The 21,184-nt window shown below is 36.0% G+C and overlaps 1 protein-coding gene across 1 annotated transcript; it reads left to right on the forward strand.

Annotated features, from left to right (window-relative positions):
• The first annotated feature begins 11,222 nt into the window (after positions 1-11,222).
• On the forward strand, positions 11,223-12,788 carry LOC116133300 (heavy metal-associated isoprenylated plant protein 41-like). The gene is made up of 3 exons (XM_031419014.1): positions 11,223-11,388; positions 11,614-11,801; positions 11,962-12,788. The coding sequence occupies exons 1-3, from the start codon at positions 11,223-11,225 to the stop codon at positions 12,643-12,645; spliced, it is 1,038 nt and encodes a 345-aa protein (XP_031274874.1). The 3' UTR covers positions 12,646-12,788.
• Positions 12,789-21,184: the final 8,396 nt, after the last annotated feature.

Raw genomic sequence — 21,184 nt, forward strand, 5'->3', positions numbered from 1 at the left:
CTTTTAACAAAAAATAAAATTAAAAATACATTATAAAGTCTTGAGGCATTTTAACTCCAATTCAACTCTATGGAAACTAAAAATTTCACATTACAAAATACAATAATTTGTTGAAAAATCACAAATTCAACTTCAAAAGAATTTAAAGTACATATAAATATAATGTTTATACATGTAATGTTTATGTGATATTATGCTATCAATAAATAAAAGTATTATTTACATGCTTCTTTTTCCTAGCTCAATTATTTAAACAAAGAGATTGTTGCTGCTAATAACACGTATAGAAGAATTAAATATTCAATAATGTAATTTATACAAATTAACAAAGATGGTTTCGGTTCTGGTTCTGGTTCTTCACTACAGGAATGGGAACCGCATAATGTTGGTTCCAGATTTTTGGAATCAGAACCTACCCATTGACGACTGGTTCCGGGTAGGAACCGGAACCAAACCTCGAGTATTCGTTGGTTCCGATCGGATCTTTTGAACACCCCTAGTGACAACACATATATAATATGATTTCTAACTCGAATGGAGGGACTCTCTCTCTCTTTTCCATTCATGTAGGCTGCCTTAGCAGAGAGTTCATCTTTGTTCATCATATATCTCTTTTGTAATCAATCTTAATGTAAAGCAAATGCTAAGCAATAACATAATAGTGTCAAACCACTTTAAGAAACCTCATTTGTTCTCACTGTGTGGATTCATTAATCCATCCATATTGTTAAAATGTGACGCTAAAACGCAGTGTATCAGGTTAAGTGAAATGCTGCAGTTTTAACGTTAACATTTGAAGCCAAAAACGCAGCATATCAGCGTAAGTGAACTGCTGTAGATTCAATTCATCTTGCAATCTTGACCGCTGATTAGAGACACATCTAAGGGCTATTATTTCACTTAAAAGTCAAGGTATAAAAGGAGCAACTCTTCATTTTAACGCGACAGTACATAACAACACAATAAGCTCTCTTCTTCTTTGACTCTATATTTTACTTTGTTAGGGCCGTTTCAGTTTATTCCAATTCTTGTAATCTTTGTGCAATCATTTAGATTGATTAGTGAAGGTGGTGTTTCCTTCATGGGTAGAGAAGCTTAGGAAGTCTTTCTCTTGGGTTTGAAGGTTATGGTAAAAGAGTTGTGTTAGATTAGCAAAGTGAGTTGGGTTGTGTTTGAGATTCTGAAAGTGTACTATGTAAACGACATTAATCTTCTTAGTGCAGTGAGCCTCGGTGTTTCGGAGCTCAACGTGGATGTAACTTGCTCAAATCTAGAGCAAGTGAACCACGGTAAAATCTTGAGTGTGTGTTTGGTTTTTTCTTGATTCCTTGTGTGATTGATTGGTAGATTGGTGTTTAGTTTAGTTTCAAATCGTTACAGTGGTATTAGAGCTAAGTTCTAGGGTTTGTCGATTTCGTCCAGTCCTTGATTTGGGAAATTCTTGATTCCAGGGTTTGTTAAATTGGGAGTTTCTTGATTTAACGGTTCTTAAGGAGTCAAGGGGTCTAGAAATCGTCAATTAGGTTCTTGATTTGAGGAAATCTTTTTGATTCTAGGGTTTGCTAAATTGGGGGTTTCTTGATTTAGCTAGTCTTAGGTAATCTTGATCTTCAATAATCTTCAATTAGTCTATAAATTCGTGGGAATCAAAAAGCAATTCCACGTTCTAGGGTTCAACTGAAAAAACCACAAAATGTCCACCACCACTCGCATGGAAATCACCCAATACGATGGGAAAATTGATTTCAATAGCTGGAAAAAGAAGATGAAGGCTCTCCTGTCTCACAACAAGGTGGGAATTGCATTGGAGAAAGACTCTACCAAATGGCCAGAGGAGAAGCTGAAGAAGAAGGATGAGATTGATGAGAAGGCTTATAACCTCATCATTTTGAACTTGTCAGACAGCGTCCTGAGAAAGGTAGATGGCCTGGAGAATCCAATCGCTTTGTGGGGTAAACTCGAAACTTTATTTGCATTACAATCTGCCCCTAACTTAGCATTTTTAAAAGGTTCTTTGTTTGCTTATAAAATGGATGTGTCTAAGTCCTTAGATGACAATTTAGATGAGTTTTTGAAAATGACGCTAATTCTTAAAGGCACTGACCAAGAATTAGGAGGCTCCAACTTGGCTATGATTTTGTTAAATTCGTTGCCTGAAGATTATCTAGTAGTTAAAAATACTTTACAGTATACTGGGACTGTCTCTAGTGTTGACTTGATTGTAGCTGGACTAAAATCTAGGGAGTTGGAGTTAAAGACTCAGAAAAGAAATGGCAATAACCTTTTTGTAAAAGGTAGGGCAGAAACTGGTCATATAGGAAAAGAGGCTGGGAAAGGTCTACAAAGTAATTCAGGCTTTAAGAATAAGAAAAAGGTTAAGGGTAGTAATAAGCCTAAAGGAGAGACTAGGAAATTCTTCTACTGTAATAAAACTGGTCATCTTAAGAAAAATTGCTATGATTGGATTAAGAAACAGAAACAGTCTAACATAGAAAGCAACCTAGCATGTACTAATAACAACATTGAACTTTCTAAAGCTCTCATAGTGTCTAATTCTGCTAGTGTTAAAGAGTGGATATTATACTCCGGATGTTCCTTTCACATGAGCCCTAATCGAGATTGGTTCCAAAACCTTAGGACTGATGATAGTGAAACTGTATTCATGGGTAACAATCACTCTTGTAGAGTTCAAGGCATTTGTAGCATAACTGTTAAGTTGAATAATGACAAGTTAATCAAACTAACTAAAGTAAGATTTATACCTGAACTCAAAAGGAATCTGATCTCGTTAGGAACCCTTGATGAGGATGGGTACTGTTATAAGGCTCAAAATGGTTGTATAGTTGTATACAAGGATAATGAAATATTGCTAAAAGGAACTAAAACTAATGACTTGTACATTCTATGTGGTCAATACTATCATGATTCTTTTAATACTGCTTTGTTTACTACTAACTTGTCTGCAGCTGAGAAATGGCATCTGAGGATGGGCCATATAGGCCAAAAAGGTATGAGTATTCTCAAACAGCAAGGCTGTTTTGGGAATGACATAGTTTCTGATCTAGATTTATGTGAAGTATGTGTGTTAGGTAAACAACATAGGATGAGTTTCCCAAAAGGAACTCATCAGACCTCTAGATGTTTAGAGTACCTACATGCAGATCTATGGGAACCAGAGAGGGTTAAATCACATGGTGGGAATTCATATTTCCTGTCCATTGTAGATGACTTCAGTATGAAGGTGTGGATGTACCTTCTAAGGTCTAAGGACGAAGCCTTAACCAAGTTTAAAGGCTGGAAAACTCTAGTAGAAAATCAGAGTGATAAAAGAGTCAAGGCACTTAGAACAGACAATGGTTTAGAGTTTTGTAACTCTGAATTTGACACTTACTGCTCTAACCAAGGGATACTAAGGCATAGGACAGTGAGGAGAACCCCACAGCAAAATGGGGTTGGTGAGAGAATGAATAGAACCTTGTTAGAGAAAGTTAGGTGCCTACTTTTCACCTCAGGGTTGTCTAAAACCTTTTGGGGGAGAAGCCTTAACCACTACAGCCCACCTTATCAATAGGTCCCCCTCTAGTGCTATAGAGTTCAAGTGTCCTGAAGAGAAATGGATTGGTAAGAAGCCTAGCCTCAATCACTTACGGGTTTTTGGGTGTGTTGTCTACGCACACACAAATGATGGGAAGTTAGAGCCAAGGTCCCTTAGGTGTGTATTTCTAGGATATCAAGAGGGGAGAAAAGGGTACAAACTTTGGGAAAGAGAGGCACAGGAGGTTAGGGTTATAATTAGCAGGGATGTGGTTTTTAATGAATCAGTTTTTCCTTGTAAATCTACTAATCCCATCGCAAGAACATCAAATATTGAGACAACAAATGTGAATCAAACTGGTACCACCCAAATAGAGGTGGAGCCAGCAATTCATCACATGGATCTGCCGAACTTTGATGAAGACATTACACCTGTAGTAATGCAGCAAGATGTTGATACTGTGCAAGATCCTGAAGAAGCAACTGAAGAGATTGGTGAAGGGTCTTAACAAGGGGACCTTGCACATTATTAGCTTGCAAGGGACAGAATCAGGAGGGATATAAGGCCTCTTGCGAGATATAGTTATGCAGACCTGATCTATACAGCTCTAATTGCTGGTGGTGAAATTCAAAGGGTTAAACCTACCACTTATGAAGAAGCCATAAGTTATAAGGACAAAAAACAGTGGCTGACTGCTATGAGTGAAGAAATGCACTCTTTAAAGGTGAACAAGACTTGGTCATTAGTTCAGAAGCCTAAGGATAAGAAGTGTGTAGAGTGCAGGTGGCTGTTCAAGATAAAAGAAGGCATAAACCCTTCAGACCCTCCAAGATACAAGGCCAGGTTAGTTGCAAAGGGCTACACACAACGAGAAGGTATTGATTTTAATGAAATTTTTTCTCTAGTAGTTAAATTTAAAACAATTAGATTGATGTTGTCTATTGTTGCTCACTATGACCTAGAACTAGAGCAATTAGATGTCAAGACTGCATTCTTACATGGTAAACTGGAAGAAACTATTTTCATGAATCAGCCTATTGGTTTCTTTGATAAAGACTTTCCTGAGCATGTGTGTTTACTGTATAAATCTCTTTATGGACTTAAACAGTCCCCTAGGCAATGGTATAAAAGATTTTACTCTTCTATTGTTGGGATTGGTTTTAATAGGAGCAAATATGACAATTGCTTTTACTTTGCACTTAAAAATGACATGCCTATATATTTGCTTTTGTATGTGGATGACATGTTGTTGATTAGTGAATCTAAGTCCAAAATAAATGACTTAAAGACACAATTGAGTGCTGAATTTGATATGAAAGATTTAGGGTGTGCAAAAAGAATCCTAGAAATGGTGATAGAGAGAAATAGGAAGTGTAATAGACTAAAACTTCACCAAATGTCATATTTGCAGAAACTCACATCAAAGTTTGGAATGTCTAACTCTAAGGTAGTCTCTATACCATTAGCTAGTCATTTCATACTTAGAAAACTGCAGTGCCCTAAAACAAAGAGTGAACTGATCAAAATGGAAAACATACCTTACTCTAGTGCAATAGGCTCCATAATGTATGCTATGATCAGTACTAGACCTGATCTATCTTTTGCAATCTCTTTACTTAGTAGATACATGTCAAATCCTGGTATTGAACATTGGGTTGCATTAAAATGGTTGCTAAGGTACATAAATAGCACTGTGCATGTTGGTTTAGATTATTGTAAAAGATATGATACACTTGATCTTGTAGGGTATGTGAATTCAGATTTTGCAGGTGATAGAGACAGTAGAAATCCACTACTGCATACTGTTTTACGCTTAGAGAAAATTGTGTGAGCTGAAAATCCCAGTTGCAACCTTTGGTTGCACTGTCCACAACTGAATCTGAATATGTGGCAGTCACGGATGCTTTCAAGGAGGCCATATGGCTGCAAGGAATCCTACAAGAAGCCAACCTGCTGTATGGACTTGTGACTGTCTATTCGGATAGTCAAAGTGTCATCCACTTGAGCAAAAATCTTGTGTATCATGAGAAAACCAAGCACATAGACGTGAAGTTTCATTTTGTGAGGGATCTCATTTCAAGTGGACAACTACTCCTGGAAAAGATACAAACTGAAGAAAATCCAGCAGATATGGGGACCAAGGTTGTGACTGCATCAAAGTTCAAAATTGCTTGGATCTACTGCATATAAGGTAACACATTAGAGCTGCGAAGAAACATTGAGAAGCTTGCTACACTAATGGAGGGACAACCTAGAGGAGTTTGTTAGCTTCAAGGTGGAGAATGTTAAAATGTGAAGCTAAAACGCAGTGTATCAGGTTAAGTGAAATGCTGCAGTTTTAATGTTAACATTTGAAGCCAAAAACGCAGCGTACCAGTGTAAGTGAACTGTTGCAGATTCAAGTCATCTTGCAATCTTGACCGCTGATTAGAGACACATCTAAGGGCTATTATTTCACTTAAAAGTCAAGGTATAAAAGGAGTAGCTCTTCATTTTAACGCGACAGTACATAACAACACAATAAGCTCTCTTCTTCTTCGACTCTGTATTTTACTTTGCTAGGGCTGCTTCAGTTTATTCCAATTCTTGTAATCTTTGTGCAATCATTTAGGTTGATTAGTGAAGGTGGTGTTTCCTTCATGGGTAGAGAAGCTTAGGAAGTCTTTCTCTTGGGTTTGAAGGTTATGGTAAAAGAGTTGTGTTAGATTAGCAAAGTGAGTTGGGTTGTGTTTGAGATTCTGAAAGTGTACTCTGTAAACGACATTAATCTTCTTAGTGCAGCGAGCCTCGGTGTTTTAGAGCTCAACATAAACATAACTTGTTCAAATCTAGAGCAAGTGAACCACGGTAAAATCTTGAGTGTGTGTTTGATTGTTTCTTGATTCCTTGTGTGATTGATTAGTAGATTGGTGTTTAGTTTAGTCTCAAATCGTTACACATATGGAGTTAATTTTAATCACGCATACATCCTATCAAGTCCCGTTGTGACTGATTGGATATCACTAGTTGTTACGAGTTTTCGTAACAACATATGCATATCTATAAATGAGTGCAACTCACGTTAATTATTAAGATTTAAACTCTTAAGTAATTGGACATGAGCATGAATGTTGTTTTATTAAAGATTGTCTCTAAAAATATATATTTACATATATTTTTTCATATTTAATAATTTTTTTTTTTAAATTTGAAAAAAAATATAGCAAAAATACATATGTCGGCACAGGTGAGGTGACATGACAGCTAGAGACAAATTTAAAAAGTTAAATAAAATATTCCTGCTTGCTTTCAATGAGAGAAGAAAATCTTTTGATCTTCTGATAATTTTCCCCCATACAAAAGTATTCACCAACTTTCATAGTCTCTTTGTGTTCCTGTGAATCTCTGATGTGATGGCTATGGCTGCTAAAGGAGAAGAAGAGAAATGGGTGACACATTACTCATCAACCCATCAACTTCTTCTAGTGAGTGAAGGAGATTTCTCCTTTTCTTTGTCTTTAGCCCTTTCCTTTGGCTCTGCTACAAACATCTGCGCCTCTTCTCTTGATTCATACGGTATACCAATACAATACATTACATTGTCTCCACATATTCATCTGTCTTCTGCAGTCCAATTAGTTAAAAATTACTCTTTTTGCATGAAAAAAGAAAAAAAAAAAAAAAAACTTATCTTTTAACTTTCATCTTATTATCATCAGATTGTAATGAACTAACGGTTTAATACTTTCATTTTAAGTTTAAAGGTGATACTGTATCATTGTTCGGAAAAGATGTGTATTGGTTTGATGGACAGTTGGACACTCCTCAGCAACTCTTGAGGAACTTGCTTATAGAAACTCCCTGTCATTAATCGAGTGCGTCGGCTTTAAGATAGAAGATTACCCTGGTTACAACAATAAGAGAGGAGATGGTTGGAGATGTGATGAGTCCTTTCCCTTGGGTGAATGCAGTACCTTCAAATTTAGATTCTCTCAACCTTCGAAGAAGAAATCTAGAAGGAAAAGGAACACGAGAAATGCTAACAGAAGACCTCAGCAACTTCAAGAGTTACCAATCAGAACGCAGAAGCAGGGAAGTTCAATTGGTCTCAGACATTATCATACAAATTTAACCATAGATATGAATAGATTCCCAGGATATGTGGGGGTACCTTTAACGATAAATATAAGAAGAGAAAACCCCTGGAACTTTTATGGTAGCTTTAATAAGGCAAGGGAGACATTGGCAAGAGCTGGTAATGGTGTGGACTATTTTGTTGAGGAACCGCACCGGTTTGACAGTTTTAGACATCCTCCCACAAATTTCAACAGAAATATGAATGACCAACAAGAAAGTGCAAGGATCTCTAGCAGTTGCTTCAGCTTCAATAATGTTAGGGAGACACTTGGAAGAGCTGGTCATAGAGTGGACTATACAGTTCATGGATCAGTTATTCTTGGCTTGGAAAGGTATATGGAAGAAGCACCTGAAAGAACCTTAAATGGTTATGCATATATGGATGAACTTCGCCGTTCAAACAGCGTGAGATCAGCGCGGCTGCGAAGCATGGTGTTGGATTATGGCGATCGGGGTTATGGCCTAGGGATCTGAAATATAATTTTGTGGCTTGCATACCTTTTTGCCTCTACTTGTGAATGCTGTAGTTTTGCATAGGTTTTGTGATACAAGGTAGAAAATATGCCTTCTGCTTTTGTTTCCTCCAAGCATTTCAACTATGTGGTGTATGTTTTATAGTTTTGCCTCTCGCCCAGATTCTCAAATGTATTGATATGCTACTTTTGGCAGTGGTGAAGCCACCTATAACATGATTCTTGGGATTGAATTGGTGCAATGGGTTATTTAATATTGAGACTTTTGTGGAATTGTGGTTGTTATAAATTCTGCATATATATAGGACAATTTGTGTTCCAGATCATTTGATTCCCTGTATCTGTGTTTTAGTTTCAAGATTTCTGTTCACTCCCTTATGAGAAAAGAGTTCTGTCAAGTGTTGTATGCTTGTATGAAACTCCCGTCTTCTGATTTCTGTTGGTCAAAGATTTTCAATCATCAAATTGAGCTCCATTAAGATGGACTCAAAGTTTGCAACAACAAATAAACTTTATGAAAGCATATATGAAAAGAACTCGATATGTACTCAAAATGGATTCCCTGCTTCCTCACAATTGTGCCCAAGCCCATTTGATGGGTTGGGCTAAGCCAATGCTCTTGCAGTTCAGGGAAGAGTTGGACCATTAGTTGTCCATCACAATTCACAAAGAACCAACTTCTCCATTAGTTAAAGGGCCAAGTCCATTACCTAAAAACTCCCCAAAAGTGAGGGATTTTGAAGATAATGTTTCTTACATGAGGTCAGTTGAAGAGTGGAGACCCATGCCTACTTGTAGATAAGATCTGGAAGCCCAACTTAAACTTACTGACACCACTGGCAACAAGAACCAACCAAGAATGGCCAGACGATAGGGACTGACAAAGAGATCAGTATCCAAGTTTTAGACCATGCAAAAACTGAAAAAAAAAAAAAAAAAATGAGAAGATGGCAATTCCTGACAACAGTATTGTGATGTGTAAATGACATCAACTTTACACCAAAACAACATGTGAAAATCTACCAAAACTTGTTTGGTAAGCTCATGAAACTTTCTTAAATGTGTCTGTCGGCAGCAACAGCAACTTGCCCATTTCAATCATGAAAGTATTTAAGTCATTTTCTCAATCGTAAATGCTACTTCTTGTTATTAAAATAACTTTGTCATTGTATATGCATCTAAAATTTTCTCCAACGTCAAACAATAGTTTGAAAATTTGCTCTTATCTGGTAAGTTTGCTTTTCGCCTACATCCATCGTTTTGCTGGTACACACTGCCTTCATTTCTTTTTTACTAAATTTTCGCATTTCTTCAATTCCTTCTAACCAACACTCCTCCGGCAAAGATAGTCCAATTTTTGATCAATTTTACTTGTTTCATTTTGAACTATTATCTTATACAAACTGCTTATGTTATTTTCTTTCGAATCGCCACAGGTACAGTCTAAGTTATATTCCTTTTGCTCGCAGAATGGTTCGATTTTGTGACACTGAGCTTTGGACAATGTAAACTCAAGAGGACAGTATTTAGAAGTCTGTTTTTGCTTAAGGGTTATTTGATTGATTTGTGTTTTCATGGCTTGTGATTGTTATAATGGTGACATTTGAGAAAAGAATTCTGTGAAGGTCGATGCCAAAATTGGCAACAACACTAATTTGTGAAGCTAATTTATGTCTACTTGGTTGAAATTTTATCTAATTTATGTGTAGACATTCCAAATGAAAACCTTAATCTTTCATTGAGACTGTAATTTTGGATATTATTTGGTACATGTTGCATTCATCGTCATCAAATGAATATCCAAATTTCTCAAGTGATGAATCAATTTCATTATGGATGTAGTAAATTCTTCTGTATGTATGCTGTTGTGTGGTTAATCCAACGATGCCACGTGACCCAATATTCTACTATTGTTTATCGGTCACATTTACAAGTTAAAGTGTTTGTTTTTAAGTTAAACATTGTCCACAAGTTAAATTACATATATAATCTGATTTTTTTACCCGAATGGAGGGACTTTCTCTCTCTTTTTCCAATTCACGTAAACTGTCTTGGCGCCTTGGCAGAGAGTTCAACTTTGCTCGTCATATTTCTCGCTGTTGTAAAGCAAATACTAACCAATAACATAACAGTAATGCTACGTTGACAATATTTTCTCATAAATTTCTTTTATAAACTCGACGTAATAACTGAGTTGATGTTATCATATCAGTTCTACTATATTAAAAGTACAAAATGATTTTGATTAAACTAAAAAAATGGTTGATTATTCTTATAAAGGAATTGCCATTCCTTGTGAAAGGAATAATCTTTTTTTTCATAAGGAACAATTATTCCTTATGAAGAGAATAGTTGTTCCTCTCTTTTCATAATGAACATTAATTCCTTATGAAATGAATAATTGTTCCTCTATAAGGAATAATTGTTCCTTCCCCAATAATCCTTTGGGTGCTTTAAGTATATTAGAAGTTAACGTGATAATATTAATCTGTTATTATGTTAGAATTATAAGAGAATATTGTAAGATTAAACTATAAAGGAAACATTTTTCATAACATAAAAATGGATATAAGTTTAGTTCTAACTTATGAAATCATTTTAAAACCCTTTTTTTTTTTTTTTTCTCACGTTGTGAATTCTCCAATCTACTGGTTAATTTTACTCACAAATGCATTTTATCCCATCTCAAGGCGAGTTGTACATCTATAAAAGAAAATAATAAAGTTATCAAAAAAATTTATGTAGAATTTATGCGTCAAATAATGTAATAAAATTTAGTCACGTAATTCGAAGCACACCGGATAGCATTACCCATCTATAAATGAGTGTTAATTATTAAGATTTTAAAGCAAGAATGTTGTTTTATTAAAGACTTTCTAGAAATTTATATTTAAAAAAATAGGAAAAACAAATGTGTCAGCACAGGTGAGGTGACAGGATTGCCAGAGGCAAATTTCAAAAATTAAATAAAATATTCCTGCTTGCTTTAAATGAGAGAAAGAAAAATCTTTTGATCTTCTGATATTTTTCCCACTTCCCATAGAACAATAATCACCAACTTTCATAGTCTCTCCCTGTTCCTGTGAGTCTCTGACGTGATGATTATCGCTGCTAGAGAAGAAGAAGAAGAGAAATGGGTGAAACATTACTCATCAACCCATCAAATTCTTCTAGTGGGTGAAGGAGATTTTTCCTTCTCTTTGTCTTTGGCCCTTTCGTTTGGCTCTGCTTTCAACATCTGCACCTCTTCTCTTGATTCATACGGTATACAAATACAATACATTGCACTGTCTCCACACACACATGGATGCTTATTTATGAACTTGGTGATATCGTTTCATATTCATCTGTTTTTCGCAGTCCAATTAGTTAAAAATTGCTCCTTTCGCATAAAAAAAGAAAAAAAAAAAAAACGATCTTTATCTGTTATTATTTTTTTATTTAACTGCCTCTTTGGGGAAATTGTGTAATTAATTTTCGATCGATTAGTAATTGTGGTCAACGAATACAAGAAAGCAAAATCAAATTTGCGAACTCTAGAGAAGCTGGGAGCATACATTTTACATGTTGTGGATGCAACCAAAATGAAGCTTCATCCTCATTTGCGAATGAGGAAGTTTGATCGAATCATCTTCAACTTTCCTCATGCGGGCTATCATGGAAGGAACATAATTTGCATATGATTAAGTGAGCTGCCTTATTCCAACTCTTGGGATTTTGTGTTCCTTCTTCTGAATATAGCTGATTGCAAATGTTCATCATAATCTGTTTTGACAGGATGCATAGGAGTCTTGTGCAGGGTTTTTTCAGAAATGCAAGCGGCATGTTGACGGATAGTGGTATCTTGAGGAACTTGCTTATGGAAACTCCCTGTCATTAATCGAGTGCGTCAGTTTTAAGAAAGAAGATTACCCTGGTTACAACAATAAGAGAGGAGATGGTTGGAGATGTGATGAATCATTTCGCTTGGGTGAATGCAGTACCTTCAAATTTATATTCTCTCAACCTCCGAAGAAAAAATCTAGAAGGGCAAGGAACAAGAGAAATGCTAACAGAAGACCTCACAGGTTTAATAAGGCAAGGGAGACATTGGCTAGAGCTGGTAATGGTGTGGACTATTTTGTTCAGGAACCGCACAGGTTTGATAGTTTTAGACTCTCTCAACCTCCGAAGAAAAAATCTAGAAGGGCAAGGAACAAGAGAAATGCTAACAGAAGACCTCACAGGTTTAATAAGGCAAGGGAGACATTGGCTAGAGCTGGTAATGGTGTGGACTATTTTGTTCAGGAACCGCACAGGTTTGATAGTTTTAGACATCCTTCCACAAATTTCAACAGAAATATGAATGACCAACAAGAAAGTGCAAGGATCTCTAGCAGTTGCTTCAATATTATCAGGGAGACACTTGGAAGAGCTGGTCATAGAGTGGACTGTACAGTTCATGGATCACTTATTTTTGGCTCGGAAAGGGATATGGAAGAAGCAACTGAAAGAACCTTAAATGGTTATGCATTTGGATGAACTTCGCAGTTCAAACAGTGCGAGATCAGCATGGCTGCAGCCTGCAAAGCATGGTGTTGGGTTCGAGCAGTGTGAGATCAGCACGGCTGCGAAGCATGGTGTTGGATTTGTAATGTACTTTTGTGGCTTGCCTACCCTTTTGCCTCTAGTTGTTGTGAATACTAGTTTTGCGTAGGTTTTGTGATGCTATGAATTTTCCTTTTGTTTCCTCCAAGGATTTCAACTATGTGGTGTATGTTGTATAGTTTTGCCTCCGTGATCCATCCCAGATTCTCAAATACTGGGTTTCAGGCCCTACAAACAAACAAAATATATGGAAATATGCATATAATAAGTGTATGGGTGATAACCCTTATACAGTCTATATCATTATATGCGATATGACATGCAAAATGAAAACATCCAACCTCGATGGAAAATCGATGCAAAATAAAACTATCCAACCTCGATGAAAAATCACTGTTCAGCATGGTCCCTGTCAAGACCTCGAGGGGAGAATTTTAATAGGGAAGCTAAAAATACTCACCAAGTAGATAGTTTTGTAAATTTTTTTTTTTTTTTTTCGAAAACCTTGAAGTATAAAATAAACACTCAATACTTTCTAAAAAACAATGGGTGGGTGCGTTTGGCTTATTGTTTTTATCCATATTTTTAATCTTATTTTTTAAATGTTGTTTGGCACATTATTCTCAAAATATTAGTCTATTTTTTTAATTACTTGAGACTCTATAAGTTTATTAATTTTATTAAATACCCCTTAGAAAAAAAGTTTAAAAACTAACAAAAACACCCCTACCTACCAATACCTGCCAGATTTCGGCAACCACCGTCGGTGGTAGTTAGAATCTATCACAATAGTCACACAGCCACCGGAAATAGTCGGTAATGGCCAGATCTAGCCTTTTCCGACCAGATCCATTGATCTGCCGTCAACGACGGCCATATCTTTGGCCAACGCTGACGGCCAAAGATGGCCGTCGTTTCTGCCTTTTCCGGCAGTCGCAGCCACAACAGTTCGTAGATTTGGCCTTTTCCGACCAGATCCGTGGTGGATCTAGCCGGAAAAGGCCATAACGACGCGTTACGGCATAGATCCGACCTGTCTGTGTCATAACAAAATTTTCCAACCAGATTCCGGCAGTGGTGGCCGAAATCTGGCACTGCAGGTGGGGAGGGTGTTTTTGTTATTTTATATATTAGAGTCTTTAATTAAATTAGTAAATCTAAGGGCTTTTTCATAAATTTTTAAAGTTTATCTCGTAATACTCTCCTATCCAACAACCCAATACTATCCACAAAATTATATCCAAAATAATAAACCAAACGCACCCAATGTTTCTGTAATTACATTACAATTATCTAAATTATTTGTTTTAAATTGATATTAATAAATTAGAAATATATTTATATATTTTATCTGATTTTGTAATTTTAAATTTTAATATCTGATATTAAACCTAATATTATTAACTGTATACTTTGTTAGTTCATTTCTAATGAAGCAAACTGATACTGAAGCTCTCACTAGAATAAGTACAAAGAGAAATATCATACACACAAGCAGAGCGGGAAAAAACCTGTCATATCTGGCAAGCTTTAACATCGCACGAGCAGAGCAATTAAATCTGCCATACATGATGGGAAGCTTATCGCTCAAAGCAACTAAATCTGTCGCACACATGAGTAGAGTCGTAGCTGAAATTTGAAATTTGTCTTTGTAATCTGATCTTTGGGGGATGGGTATACTTTGTTTTTACTTCTCAATGTATACTTCTCTCGTTGTTCTAATAATACATAATATCATATTCTGGAATTAAGACACGCCTCTCATACTTCTTAAATTTGTAATTTTCTTTAAACGATATTTTTATTNGGAAGTCTTTCTCTTGGGTTTGAAGGTTATGGTAAAAGAGTTGTGTTAGATTAGCAAAGTGAGTTGGGTTGTGTTTGAGATTCTGAAAGTGTACTCTGTAAACGACATTAATCTTCTTAGTGCAGCGAGCCTCGGTGTTTTAGAGCTCAACATAAACATAACTTGTTCAAATCTAGAGCAAGTGAACCACGGTAAAATCTTGAGTGTGTGTTTGATTGTTTCTTGATTCCTTGTGTGATTGATTAGTAGATTGGTGTTTAGTTTAGTCTCAAATCGTTACACATATGGAGTTAATTTTAATCACGCATACATCCTATCAAGTCCCGTTGTGACTGATTGGATATCACTAGTTGTTACGAGTTTTCGTAACAACATATGCATATCTATAAATGAGTGCAACTCACGTTAATTATTAAGATTTAAACTCTTAAGTAATTGGACATGAGCATGAATGTTGTTTTATTAAAGATTGTCTCTAAAAATATATATTTACATATATTTTTTCATATTTAATAATAATTTAAAAAAAAAATTGAAAAAAAAAATAGCAAAAATACATATGTCAGCACAGGTGAGGTGACATGACAGCTAGAGACAAATTTAAAAAGTTAAATAAAATATTCCTGCTTGCTTTCAATGAGAGAAGAAAATCTTTTGATCTTCTGATAATTTTCCCCCATACAAAAGTATTCACCAACTTTCATAGTCTCTTTGTGTTCCTGTGAATCTCTGATGTGATGGCTATGGCTGCTAAAGGAGAAGAAGAGAAATGGGTGACACATTACTCATCAACCCATCAACTTCTTCTAGTGAGTGAAGGAGATTTCTCCTTTTCTTTGTCTTTAGCCCTTTCCTTTGGCTCTGCTACAAACATCTGCGCCTCTTCTCTTGATTCATACGGTATACCAATACAATACATTACATTGTCTCCACATATTCATCTGTCTTCTGCAGTCCAATTAGTTAAAAATTACTCTTTTTGCATGAAAAAGGAAAAAAAAAAAAAAAACTTATCTTTTAACTTTCATCTTATTATCATCAGATTGTAATGAACTAACGGTTTAATACTTTCATTTTAAGTTTAAAGGTGATACTGTATCATTGTTCGGAAAAGATGTGTATTGGTTTGATGGACAGTTGGACACTCCTCAGCAACTCTTGAGGAACTTGCTTATAGAAACTCCCTGTCATTAATCGAGTGCGTCGGCTTTAAGATAGAAGATTACCCTGGTTACAACAATAAGAGAGGAGATGGTTGGAGATGTGATGAGTCCTTTCCCTTGGGTGAATGCAGTACCTTCAAATTTAGATTCTCTCAAACTTCGAAGAAGAAATCTAGAAGGAAAAGGAACACGAGAAATGCTAACAGAAGACCTCAGCAACTTCAAGAGTTACCAATCAGAACGCCAGAAGCAGGGAAGTTCAATGGTCTCAGACATATCATACAAATTAACCATAGATATGAATAGATTCCCAGGATATGTGGGGGATACCTTTACGATAAATATAAGAAGAGAAAACCCCTGGAACTTTTATGGTAGCTTTAATAGGCAAGGGGACATTGGCAAGAGCTGGTATGGTGTGGACTATTTTTGTGAGGAACCGCACCGGTTTGACAGTTTTAGACATCCTCCCACAAATTTCAACAGAAATATGAATGACAACAAGAAAGTGCAAGGATCTCTAGCAGTTGCTTCAGCTTCAATAATGTTAGGGAGACACTTGGAAAGCTGGTCATAGAGTGGACTATACAGTTCATGGATCAGTTATTCTTGGCTTGGAAAGGTAATAGGAAGAAGCACTGAAAGAACCTTAAATGTTTATGCATATTGGATGAACTTCGCCGTTCAAACAGCGTGAGATCAGCGCGGCTACGAAGCATGGTGTTGGATTATGGCGATCGGGGTTATGGCCTAGGGATCTGAAATATAATTTGGTGGCTTGCATACCTTTTGCCTCTACTGTGAATGCTGTAGTTTGCATAGGTTTTGTGATACAAGGTAGAAATATGCCTTCTGCTTTTGTTTTCCTCCAAGCTTTCAACTATGTGGTGTATGTTTTATAGTTTGCCTCTCGCCCAGATTCTCAAATGTATTGATATGCTACTTTGGCAGTGGTGAAGCACCTATAACATGATTCTTGGGATTGAATTGGTGCAATGGGTTATTTAATATGAGACTTTGTGGGATTGTGGTTGTTATAAATTCTCATATATATAGGACAATTTGTGTTCCAGATCATTTGATTCCCTGTATCTGTGTTTTAGTTTCAAGATTTCTGTTCATCCCTTATGAGAAAAGAGTTCTGTCAAGTGTTGTATGCTTGTATGAAACTCCCGTCTTCTGATTTCTGTTGGTCAAAGATTTTCAATCATCAAATGAGCTCCATTAAGATGGACTCAAGTTTGCAACACAATAAACTTTATGAAAGCATATATGAAAAGAACTCGATAGTACTCAAATGGATTCCCGCTTCCTCACAATTGTGCCCAAGCCCTTTGATGGGTTGGCTAAGCCAATGCTCTTGCAGTTCAGGAAGAGTTGGACCATTAGTTGTCCATCACAATTCCAAAGAACCCACTTCTCCATTGTTAAAGGGCCAAGTCCATTACCTAAAAACTCCCCAAAGTGAGGGATTTTGAAGATAATGTTTCTTACATGAGGTCATTGAAGAGTGAGACCCTGCCTACTTGTAGATAAGATCTGGAAGCCCAACTTAAACTTACGACACCACTGGCAACAAGAACCAACCAGAATGGCCAGACGATAGGGACTGACAAAGAGATCAGTATCCAAGTTTTAGACCATGCAAAAACTGAAAAAAAAAAAAAAAAATGAGAAGATGGCAATTCCTGACAACAGTATTGTGATGTGTAAATGACATCAACTTTACACCAAAACAACATGTGAAATCTACCAAAACTTGTTTGTAAGCTCATGAAACTTTCTTAAATGTGTCTGTCGGCCAACAGCAACTTCCCATTTCAATCATGAAAGTATTTAAGTCATTTCCAATCGTAAATGCTACTTCTTGTTATTAAAAAACTTTGTCATTGTATATGCATCTAAAATTTTCTCCAACGTCAAACAATAGTTTGAAAATTGCTCTTATCTGGTAAGTTTGCTTTTCGCCTACATCCATCGTTTGGCTGGTACACACTGCCTTCATTTCTTTTTTACTAAATTTTCGCATTTCTTCAATCCTTCTAACCAACACTCCTCCGGCAAAGATAGTCCAATTTTTGATCAATTTACTTGTTTCATTTTGAACTATTATCTTATACAAACTGCTTATGTTATTTCTTTCGAATCGCAACAGGTACAGTCTAAGTTATATTCCTTTGCTCGCAGAATGTTCGATTTTGTGACACTGAGCTTTGGACAATAAACTCAGAGGACAGTATTTAGAAGTCTGTTTTTGCTTAAGGTTATTTGATTGATTTGTGTTTTCATGGCTTGTGATTGTTTAATGGTGACATTTGAGAAAAGAATTCTGTGAAGGTCGATGCCAAAATTGGCAACAACACTAATTTGTGAAGCTAATTTATGTCTACTGGTTGAAATTTTATCTAATTTATGTGTAGACATTCCAAATGAAAACCTTATCTTTCATTGAGACTGTAATTTGTGATATATTTGGTACATGTTCATTCATCGTCATCAATGAATATCCAAATTTCTCAGTGATGAATCAATTTCATTGGATGTAGTAAATTCTTCTGTATGTATGCTGTTGTGTGGTTAATCCAACGATGCCACGTGACCCAATATTCTACTTGTTTTCGGTCACTTTACAAGTTAAAGTGTTTGTTTTAAGTTAAACATTGTCCACAAGTTAAATTACATATATAATCTGATTTTTTTACCCGAATGGAGGGACTTTCTCTCTCTTTTTCCAATTCACGTAAACTGTCTTGGCGCCTTGGCAGAGAGTTCAACTTTGCTCGTCATATTTCTCGCTGTTGTAAAGCAAATACTAACCAATAACATAACAGTAATGCTACGTTGACATATTTTCTCATAATTTCTTTATAAACTCGACGTAATAACTGAGTTGATGTTATCATATCGTTCTACTATATTAAAATACAAAATGATTTTGATAAACTAAAAAAATGGTTGATTATTCTTATAAAGGAATTGCCATTCCTTGTGAAAGGAATAATCTTTTTTTTCATAAGGAACAATTTCCTTATGAAGAGTAGTTGTTCCTCTCTTTTCATAATGAACATTAATTCCTTATGAAATGAATAATTGTTCCTCTATAAGAATAATTGTTCCTTCCCCAATAATCCTTTGGTGCTTTAGTATGAATAGAAGTTAACGTGTAATATTATCTGTTATATGTTAGAATTATAAGAGAATATTGTAAGATTAAACTATAAAGGAAACATTTTTCATAACATAAAATGGATATAAGTTTAGTTCTAACTTATGAAATCTTTTAAAACCCTTTTTTTTTTTTTTTCCACGTTGTGAATTCTCCAATCTACTGGTTAATTTTACTCACAAATGCATTTATCCCATCTCAAGGCGAGTTGTACATCTATAAAAAAATAATAAAGTTATCAAAAAAATTTATGTAGAATTTATGCGTCAAATAATGTAATAAAATTTAGTCACGTATTCGAAGCACACCGGATAGCATTACCCATCTATAATGATGTTAATTATTAAGATTTTAAAGCAAGAATGTTGTTTTATTAAAGACTTTCTAGAAATTTATTTAAAAAATAGGAAAAACAAATTGTCAGCACAGGTGAGGTGACAGGATTGCCAGAGGCAAATTTCAAAAATTAAATAAAATATTCCTGCTTGCTTTAAATGAGAGAGAAAAATCTTTTGCTCTTCTGAATTTTTCCCACTTCCCATAGAACAATATCACCACTTTCATAGTCTCTCCCTTGTCCTGTGGAGTCTCTGACGTGATGATTATCGCTGCTAGAGAGAAGGAAGAGAAAATGGGTGAAACATTACTCATCAACCCATCAAATTCTTCTAGTGGGTGAAGGAGATTTTCCTTCTCTTTGTCTTTGGCCCTTTCGTTTGGCTCTGCTTTCAACATCTGCACCTCTTCTCTTGATTCATACGGTATACAAATACAATACATTGCACTGTCTCCACACACACACTGGTGCTTATTATGAACTTGGTGATATCGTTTCATATTCATCTGTTTTTCGCAGTCCAATTAGTTAAAAATTGCTCCTTTCGCATAAAAAAGAAAAAAAAAAAAAACGATCTTTATCTGTTATTATTTTTTATTTACTGCCTCTTTGGGGAAATTGTGTAATTAATTTTCGATCGATTAGTAATGTGGTCAACGAATACAAGAAAGCAAAATCAAATTTGCGAACTCTGAAGCTGGGAGCATACATTTTACATGTTGTGGATGCAACCAAAATGAGCTTCATCCTCATTTGCGAATGAGGAAGTTTGATCGAATCATCTTCAACTTTCCTCATGCGGCTATCATGGAAGGAACATAATTTGCATATGATAAGTGAGCTGCCTTATTCCAACTCTTGGGATTTTGTGTTCCTTCTTCTGAATATAGCTGATTGCAATGTTCATCATAATCTGTTTTGACAGGATGCATAGGGATCTTGTCAGGGTTTTTTTCAGAAATGCAAGCGGCATGTTGACGGATAGTGGTATCTTGAGGAACTTGCTTATGGAAACTCCCTGTCATTAACGAGTGCGTCAGTTTTAAGAAAAAGATTACCCTGGTTACAACAATAGAGAGGAGATGGTTGGAGATGTGATGAATCTTTTCGCTTGGGTGAATCAGTACCTCAATTTATATTCTCTCAACCTCCGAAGAAAAAATCTAGAAGGCAAGGAACAAGAGAAATCTAACAGAAGACCTCACAGGTTTAAAGGCAAGGGAGACATTGGCTAGAGCTGGTAATGGTGTGGACTATTTTGTTCAGGAACCGCACGTTTGATAGTTTTAGACTCTCTCAACCTCCGAAGAAAAAATCTAGAAGGGCAAGGAACAAGAGAAATGCTAACAGAAGACCTCACAGGTTTAATAAGGCAAGGGAGACCTTGGCTAGAGCTGTAATGGTGTGACATTTTGTTCAGGAACCGCACAGGTTTGATAGTTTTAGACATCCTTCCACAAATTCAACAGAAATATGAATGACCACAAGAAAGTGCAAGGATCTCTAGCAGTTGCTTCAATATTATCAGGGAGACACTTGGAAGAGCTGGTCATAGAGTGGACTGTACAGTTCATGGATCACTTATTTTTGGCTCGGAAAGGGAATGGAAGAAGCAACTGAAAGAACCTTAAATGGTTTGCATTTGGATGAACTTCGCAGTTCAAACAGTGCGAGATCAGCAGGCTGCAGCCTGCAAAGCATGGTGTTGGGTTCGAGCAGTGTGAGATCAGCACGGCTGCGAAGCATGGTGTTGGATTTGTAATGTACTTTGTGGCTTGCCTACCCTTTTGCCTCTAGTTGTTGTGAATACTAGTTTTGCGTAGGTTTTGTGATGCTATGAATTTTCCTTTTGTTCCTCCAAGGATTTCAACTAGTGGTGTATGTTGTATAGTTTTGCCTCCGTGATCCATCCAGATTTCTCAAATACTGGGTTTCAGGCCCTACAAACAAACAAAATATATGGAAATATGCATATAAAGTGTATGGGTGATAACCCTTAT

The sequence above is a fragment of the Pistacia vera genome, unplaced genomic scaffold (assembly GCF_008641045.1).
Source record: "Pistacia vera cultivar Batoury unplaced genomic scaffold, PisVer_v2 Contig268, whole genome shotgun sequence".
Classification (NCBI taxonomy): domain Eukaryota; kingdom Viridiplantae; phylum Streptophyta; class Magnoliopsida; order Sapindales; family Anacardiaceae; genus Pistacia; species Pistacia vera.

Bases quoted from the DNA above. Each gene is read 5' to 3' on its own strand.
- LOC116133300 (XM_031419014.1), top strand. From the start codon at position 11,223: ATGATTATCGCTGCTAGAGAAGAAGAAGAAGAGAAATGGGTGAAACAT. The intron at 11,389-11,613 runs GTATACAAATAC...TCGATCGATTAG, and splicing joins CTCTTCTCTTGATTCATACG to TAATTGTGGTCAACGAATAC. The intron at 11,802-11,961 runs ATATGATTAAGT...GTTGACGGATAG, and splicing joins ATGGAAGGAACATAATTTGC to TGGTATCTTGAGGAACTTGC.